Here is an 8,788-nt window from a genome sequence, read left to right on the forward strand (position 1 = left end):
TGTGCAACCGTTTGTAAATGCATGTCAGGCTCCCCAAATTACTCAAAAATGTCATTGTTTCAACCAAAAATCATAACTGTACAATTATTTTCACCTCTGCTGGTTTAAATGGATTTTAAGCCATTCATGATTGCAGAAGGATCCCTGACAAAGTTCATTAAAAAAAAAATCAAAGTTAATAAAACAAAGAAATACCTAGGAAATTCACAGTATAAAAATAAAATGATTTTTAATATTTTTTTTTAGAAAATGTCAAACCTCATAGTTTCTACGGGCTGTTTAAAGTTATTTGAAGGCAAAAACATGATCTTGCACACTTTTTTGCATAAATAATTTGAAAGTGAAAAAATGTATTATGGGGAAAATTCTGAACGGGCAGGGGGGGGGGGGTCAAATACAAAAGAATATGTAAGGATATAACATCAGCTTACTCATTGCATATTCAATAATGCAAAGCTTTAAAATGTCATTCAGTACTTCCTTGTCCGAGTTTGATGACATTTTTAGTGTTTTGTTTGTCTGATTTATTGTATTATTTTCAGCCCGGATTACCCATTTACTATATGATATTTGACATTGATTCATTGCCGTATTGTATGTTTTTAACAGTTGGCAGTAATCGAATATCCAACTATGCAATATTTTGCAGTAGAGATAGTAATTCATCAGTCAAGCAAAAGAAGAATTAAAAATTATTAAAGTTTGCAGACCCTGATCCAATACATATCTCCATTATCACAAAATGTCAGCTTTTGTATTGTTATGCAGAGTCTGGTGAGCTGTGATTGTACGACATCTAAGGAATTGAGTGAGACTACATTTTACAGTCTAGTTCACTATTTAAACCCAATTTTTTTTACACTTCATGAAAACCAATGATATGGAGACATGTTTAGTGCAATAGATTACATGTATAAACTTGATATAATAGAATTCATTAGTTTTTAAACTTTTTTCCTGTACAAAATAGTGTTATTTAGAATGTTGAATTAGTTTAAGCTAGGTGCATTTTGATCAAAATGCATATGCTGAACAGGCAAGTATTAGGAATTCATGCAGTAAATGTAGAGAATACAATACATCACAATGTGTGTGAATAAATTTGTGTGGATTATATTTGTTTGTAATTTGTTATAAACACAGAAGTGTTATAATCATTATTTATTAAAAATAACTAACAGTATTTTTATTCACATTCAAGCAGTTCAGTATTACCAAAAACATAGATGGGAATTTCACATTTATGTAGCGTTCATTGGCTGACATTTTTATGATCCAATTTTTAATATTCAGATTGTGACAATGTATATTTTTTATACAAGATTGAAGTATAGTTTTGATACATATATTTATACCTTTCTTTTTGTAATATCCAAGATGTTTGTAATAAAACATGTTTTTAATTCAGTTTGTGTATTGTTTTTGTTAGCTTTGTGATTCATTCAAATTTTTAAAGAATCTCTCAAGCGTATTTTATACTTATCCGTGAACTCCCTCAATATTGAGAAGCATCTCTCATCCTTTCTCTCCTATCTTCATTACTTTTGTCTTTTTATCCATTCATTAACCCCATTCTTTAAACCTGTTTATCACCATTTTTTTTCTTTATAGTTTCATTTCTCTTTTCTGCTTTTCCTCATTTGTACAATATACAAGATAATTCTTCCATGTAATATGCAAAGTGAAATGAAATACCATTTATTCCGCAAATTGCAAAGAATGGATGAACATCCAGTGCTTTGTAACAGGAAATTTGGCTGAAGATGACAGCAATTGTGTGAAAGAGAGCCTAAATTAACCCCAAATATTGATTTTCATAGCAATTAATATCAGTTTACATATATTAGCACCAAACTTCGATTGAAAAATCCACTGTCAAATTTTGTTACTGAGTTTACATTAGTGATTGAGTAGAGTCCTGAAGGTCTATTTCCTTTCTAAACATTCAGATATGGTTTTCAAATGTTAAAGTTCTTCACTTACTTGTGTAAGTTATATCAATAAAGACTGCAGAAATAACTGTAATGTGAAATACATTGCACTTTTCAGTATGTAAGAAAGTAGAAATTAGACGAAATGATTTTAAGTGGCAGTAAATATTAATGACATATGACGATTTCTTTAAGTGGCAGTTCAACAAAGTTGACTCATCTTAACCTTGCAAAAATAAAATAATTTAATCTTTGCCCAATTCAAAATGACCCTCTTCTCTGACTATCTGTTGTTTTATTTTCTTCCTATAGATCAGATTTACATAAAACAATGTTATTTCATCAGTTCTGGTAAAATTCACCAAGACGAATTGTGATTTAGACCATATGTCAAAGTTTCCTAGCTGAATAAATTTCAATCCCCCTTTCGTTGTCATGAAAAACGTGTTCAACTTGAAACTTTGTCTTCATCATATCCAAAAAATTGTTGTCTCTCTTGTATCTGATGCGGCAAGAAAGAAGGATCAAGGTGTTCTCGTTTGAAAGATGCAAAAGTGTTTGAAGCAATTCCCGAAATGTATCTTTGATATAGACAATGTCCGCTCCAAGAATGATGTCAAAAGGTGCAGAAAACTGATGCAGGTCCTGACCCCATTCTAAAACTTTCACTTTTGGAGGAGATGATTGTGGTTTAAAAGATGAATTTACTTTTGATGGAGCATTGGTATTTGAGCTTGAGGATACAGGGGAATCAGTAGTCGAAGATGAAGCTGGTAGTGATGATGATGATGACGATGTTGGGAAGTTGAGCAAAATATTTTTCCTGAGAGGTTTGAAAATGGAAGCTCTATCTGTTATCGTGACGCGACCTGTAGCAAATAAAGGGAACAAAAAACATTGAAAAGAAATCATCGATGCTATGGATAACAATATCATATATCAATCAAATTACGTCAATCAAAGGTATTGATCAATAATATTACTCTATGGTGTAAACCAGTATATGTTTGTTTACAAATGACAGGACTGTTCACAGACATTGCTGACTGTTTTTCTATTGCTAACATTAATATAATTGAGCATCTTTTAGTTAAGTGTTTGAAATCATTCAACTTCTACTGACTCCTGAAAAAAATCAACATTAAACACTTATCTTGTCATACCAGAAAAAAAAAGCAATGACTGCCTAGTACAACATTAAACAGGAATGTCATACAATAATCAATTACAATGATACCAATCAAATACAAGAGCAAACATTTTATGTTGGGGGGTGAAGTTGAATACCAAAGTGAGTACCACAAATATGTTTGGTAGAACAAAACAGGGTGATTAGTGCTATATGTATTTATAGGGAAGCGAGCAAGCCTCTCAAAATAGTTTGGAGAAAAACAACAATTTTGTGATCAAAATAGACACAATGAAATATGCAAGTGATTGATCTAAATTTGGCATTTTAGATTAAAATAGGAAAATGATATTAAAATTCAAGGAAAAGTAATCCTCGACCCGAAGTACATTATATGGGGGGGGGGTATGAACATGGTGCTCCAACTCATCATTGCCTATGCTCAAATACCTTTCAAATGTGAAGCAACCATGCCCACTAGGCCTGTCCCTGCTCCTAGCTCTATTACTCGCTTTCCTTCTAGTGACAATCGTTTCAGTTTTGTTTCAACTTCCAAGTATTCACAAAGAACTATTGCCTGTAACATAAATGAAAAAAAAGAGATAGATACCATGATAAATAGTGAATAAAAAATGATTTGGAATCTTGACAATCCTCTAAACTAACTCAATACCTTCAATGTTTCCCCCCTCCCCACTTCCTTTCAAACTCTCAACACATATAGCATTGTCATTTCACTAATGTACATGTAGTATTTATGATTTCCCAGTACATAAAGTCAACAAACATGACAAAAAATCACACTTGAGTTTCAGGGCTAATAAAAGGGATAAATGCAGAAAGAGAAGGAAGGAAGAAAGATGGATCCGGATTTAACTCGATTATTATTACTCAACAATACGAAAGGAAGTTTAATCAATCATGAAAAAAAATAGAAAATATTGGAGACAAATTGTAAAAAAATACATTAGAGAAGATAATAAAACAAGTATAACAACTTGAACAAGTTTCAAACAGTGAGCAAATTTGACTTACAATAAATTGATGTCTAAATGTTCTTACACATGGAGTATATAGGGTCAACAGCTTCCTGTTAAATGGTTATCCCAATGCCAGTGGTGATATATTATTATTAATGATTCGGCATAATCGTGATATAGTCCCCAAATCCAAAAGTGGGGATCATTAGAATCACACCTACCAGAACGCATGAAAATCACTTCCTTTCTCCAGAACACAGTCCCCAACTCTCGCACAGCTCTGTAGCAAAATGAAAACACACACAAATGAAACACACTGTATATAAACACTATACTATAGGGTTCTCTCCCTATTATATACTCATGATACAGTCCCCACTCAATGGGAAATCATGTTTGATTTTCACGGCGGTGGGGACAGTTTCAACAGTATAATATACTCGTGATGCTGTCCCCACGCTATGGGATACACAGTTCACTTTGTACGCAGTGGGGACAGTTTCAACAGTATAGTATACTCGTGATACAATCCCCACGCTATGGGATACACAGTTCGTTTGGCAAGGAGTGGGGATAGCTCCAACGGTATCATACTCGTGATACCGTCCCCTCACAACATAAAATCGTGGATGAGGACAGTTTTAGATGCAATGTGACAAGGATAAAGCATTTTAGGGTATGGCTGCGGAAGTTGGGGGGGGGAGAGACTTCAGCCCCTACCTTTTTCCAAACATAAACGTGAAAATATGACCATAGAATTGTGATTTTATGTGCAGCTTCCCCCTTTTGCACCCACAAATGTAATGCACTTTACCCAAGAATGTAATAATTTTTGATCGCCCACAGATGTAATAATGACTATTTACCCACAAATGTAATAAATTTGAAGGGATTTTTAGCGAATCCTTCTAAACTAAAATCCTATAGAAATGCCTTCAAATAGCACAAAAGTGCAAAGTCTTTTTTCCAGACCCGGTTGATTAATAAATTATAATGTAAGCCCAAAGGCTTTTTTCCAGACCCGGTTGTTTCAAAAATTATATAAGTTCAAAGTTTTTTTTTTCCAGAGCCGGTTGTTTCAAAACTTATAGGTTCAAAGTCTTTTTTTTCCAGACTCAGTTTTACAAATCATTTCTTAAAGAGTAAAAAAGTAACAAAGATCCCCACTCGATCTCTTATTAATATTAAATAACACGGAAACATAGCATAGTCTTACATCCAGACCCAGATCTTTCGAATAAAAATGAATACTACTACTAATGAATTAATAATTATATTAATTTATTAGTATTCAATTCATAATAATATTAATTTATTAGTAGTAGTATTCATTTTTATTTGAAAGATCTGGGTCTGGATGAAAGACTACGCTATATTTCCATGTTATTTTACATTAATACAAGAGTGGGGATCTTTGTTACTTTTTGACTCTTTAAGAAATGATTTGTAAAACTGGGTCTGGAAAAAAATAATAAGAATTTGAACCTATAAGTTTTGAAACAACCGGCTCTGGAAAAAAAAAATTTGAACTTATATAATTATTTAAACAACAGGGTCTGGAAAAAAAGACTTTGAACTTACATAATTTTTGAAACAACCGGGTCTAGATAAAGACTTTGGGCTTATATTATAATTTATTAATAAATCGTATAGTGCTTATATACAGAGTGTTTCATTGTGTGTGTTATCATTTTGCTACAGAGCTGTGCGAGAGTTGGGGACTGTGTTCTGGAGAAAGGAAGTGATTTTCATGCGTTCTGGTAGGTGTGATTCTAATGATCCCCACTTTTGGATTTGGGGACTATATCACGATTATGCCTATGATTCTATCATTTCACTGTTATTATTGCTCTTATTAGTAGTAGAAGTAGACTCCTCCTAGGACTAAAATTCATGATAATTATTTTGATAAGCTTGTATAAACAGGTTAGATCTCTACTGGTTTTATGAAGTTCATTTTGAAATGGACTTTTGCCTCTATAAATGATGAAAAACTATTATTTAATGAGTTAATTAAAGAAAATTTTCAATATTTATATTTAAAATATTTAAAGTTAGTTACCGCATCCCAGACCACAGCAGCTACTCCAAAATCTGCCCAATTCTGTTTGATTGAGAAATTCCTGTTAGCTAGATGAAATGTCCTTTCAGACCGATGAAATCTCTCAAGAATCGGTGGACTATACAGTACTAATGCATTTTCAGTAGAAGGTGGCGAAGAACATTCATTAGTTTCCTCTGCCATGGTCCGTTTTCTCACTAAATGATTCCACGGACTGGAAAAAGAAGAGCAACTCGAGTCTGCTTCCGCGACAGAGCCAGCAGGGGTAGAGGTGATGTCGCTACTACCGGGAAGCACCGGCCGAGGCACTGCTCTTGAATCGTGAAGACTTTGGCTGCTTGAATATTTAATCAGACATGTAACCTGAAAGAGCACGTATAAATACTCAAACCACAACCATGTTCTGGACAAAGTGAATTGTCGTCTCATCTGTAATCACTCAGGATATCATTTGGTCATAAATGTTAAAATAAAGGCATTTTAAGGCCTCGGAGTTGGATCCTCAATCAGACAGTGCATGAGATGACGAGTGCCGTGACTAGCTGTGAGCTGAGATGAGGGGAATACCCTTCCCAAAAAGATGCCAATGTCAGAAGAGGCGAGGCGAGTGTAGGAGGTTCTCCAAAGAGTGTAAATTAAGGTAATACAACTGAGGCGAATGCTCAAGGATGGTTTTTGGGGGGGTTTGGAAAGATGGAAGAATGTAATCCGGGAATGTGATGCCACAGGTGCACTCACCTCTATTGTCCTGATACAAATAAATGAAGAAATATCGAAATAAGTGTACCAATACAAAGAAATTAAAAGAGACCAAATGAAGGCAAGAGAAGGCGCATGAGGGATAAGCAGGGCAAAATTTATTATTGAGATATACCTATAAGGAAAGAGCTGCGATATAGAAAGAGAGAATGGTAACCCCCCAACCAAAAATAATAATGATAAATATATAAACAAGTGAATGAATAAAATGAATGAATAAGTAAATGAATATTTTAATGAATAATTTATAAATAAAAGATGGAAAATGAAGTAAATCCTGAATTGAGATCAAGATCTAATAGAAAGATTGGTAAAATATATAAAATAATAAATGATGATATATAGAGGGGAAAACTTAACAAAAATCATTACAATACAATACATCTTGATATAAAGGTGGGACAGAGGTAAGACAAATTAATAAAGTCGCCATACAAGAAACATGAACAAAACAACTAAAATATATAGCACGTTGTTTAAGCCTGAAACTTTAACAACAAATTTAAACAGTTTTGTAAGTGTTTAAACGCTTTGAACAACTTATTTGAAAAAGTTTAAACAGTTGTTTAAAAACTATTTGTTAGAGTGACGGGCTTAACGTGCTTAAAATTTTAAAAACAGCGTTTATTGAGAAAGATGCCCCGGCCCCAAATAATAATAATAATAATAAATAAATAAATAAAGTGCGAGATCCCGTGCGAGATAGGCCTACAGATGTAGGCCTATCATTGCAGAGAATATAAAGTTTAAAACGAATTTGATGAAGAAAGACAGAAATCAAGATACCGTCCGTACCAAGAGAGATAGAACATTGTGAAAAGGCATAACACATATACAAAAACAGAAACAAATAAAGCACTGAATTAATGAGATGGGATCATGTTATATAATTTTGATTCAATTTTTAGAAAGTATGGGAAGTAATTAATTTATAAGAAAATAATGGGGCCCCTTCCGCTATCAAGTATACAAATTTACACTTTCACAATTAAGCCCCATCTCATTGTACAATAAAGGCTCACATTTTATCGACTGTATATAGTCATATAGTGCTGGGATTTCAGGAACCAACCCCCTTACTAACTTAGATGGGGGTATATCCATAGGCTAAGGATGCAAACATGGTTTTAAAAAAAAAGAGAAAGAGAATAGTGTTTTTTCCATTAATACACTAATCACTGCATGAACCAATACGACCCATGTTTAATTCAAATCATTAGATCTTAATGAATGTTATCTTTAAATGAAAAATGAAATTTGGTTATCATGTGCGCCAGACTTGCTAAACACTTTTCTTTTATTGGATAAAGTATCGTCATGTGCTACACCGATGCAGTTTTCACAAAAATGTTTTTGTTTACATAATATCCCCAGAGTTGATTTCTTAACTGACAAGGCAAACGTTGTATCCAACAAGCATTATGATTACTAACATTTCATCAAAATCGGACTCTGTAAAATAAAACATATTTATGACATTTTAAAGTTGGCGCTTATACGTGTACGATGATCCTGGGGAGCGTTTTGTTTCATGAATTGTCAGACGTTTTATCCGACAAGTATATATTATTTTATCCGATAATACATTGCTCTACTATGTTAACAGTGCCTCTCAGCCAAAGTTGTCAGACCTGACCGTGACTTGTTGGACGAAAATGTTGACGAAACGCCCTGGCCCTGCTCAGTATGCAAATAAGGGGACTGATGACATCCCCTTCTAACTATTAATTAGGGGTGCTGTGTGTATACCATAGGCAGCAGCACCACCAGGAATTCTTGAAGATGTGACAAAATTGAGAAATGTAACAAAAATTACCTTCATTTTTTACAGAAACCTTTTTTTTTTCCTTTTCTTTTTTTTTTGCTTGTGAAATATTGCTCGGGACGAAAATGACCTCCATTTTGTAGTGATTTTTTTTTGCTTGTC

The 8,788-nt window shown here is 33.5% G+C and overlaps 1 protein-coding gene across 1 annotated transcript; it reads right to left on the reverse strand.

Moving 5' to 3' along the window:
- Positions 1–1,147: 1,147 nt before the first annotated feature.
- On the reverse strand, positions 1,148–6,631 carry LOC121421571 (protein N-lysine methyltransferase METTL21A-like). The gene is made up of 3 exons (XM_041616323.1): positions 6,103–6,631; positions 3,511–3,637; positions 1,148–2,800 (listed from the first exon to the last, which is right to left on the reverse strand). The coding sequence occupies exons 1-3, from the start codon at positions 6,529–6,531 to the stop codon at positions 2,322–2,324; spliced, it is 1,035 nt and encodes a 344-aa protein (XP_041472257.1). The 5' UTR covers positions 6,532–6,631; the 3' UTR covers positions 1,148–2,321.
- Positions 6,632–8,788: the final 2,157 nt, after the last annotated feature.

The sequence above is a fragment of the Lytechinus variegatus genome, chromosome 1 (genome assembly GCF_018143015.1).
Source record: "Lytechinus variegatus isolate NC3 chromosome 1, Lvar_3.0, whole genome shotgun sequence".
NCBI lineage: Eukaryota > Metazoa > Echinodermata > Echinoidea > Temnopleuroida > Toxopneustidae > Lytechinus > Lytechinus variegatus.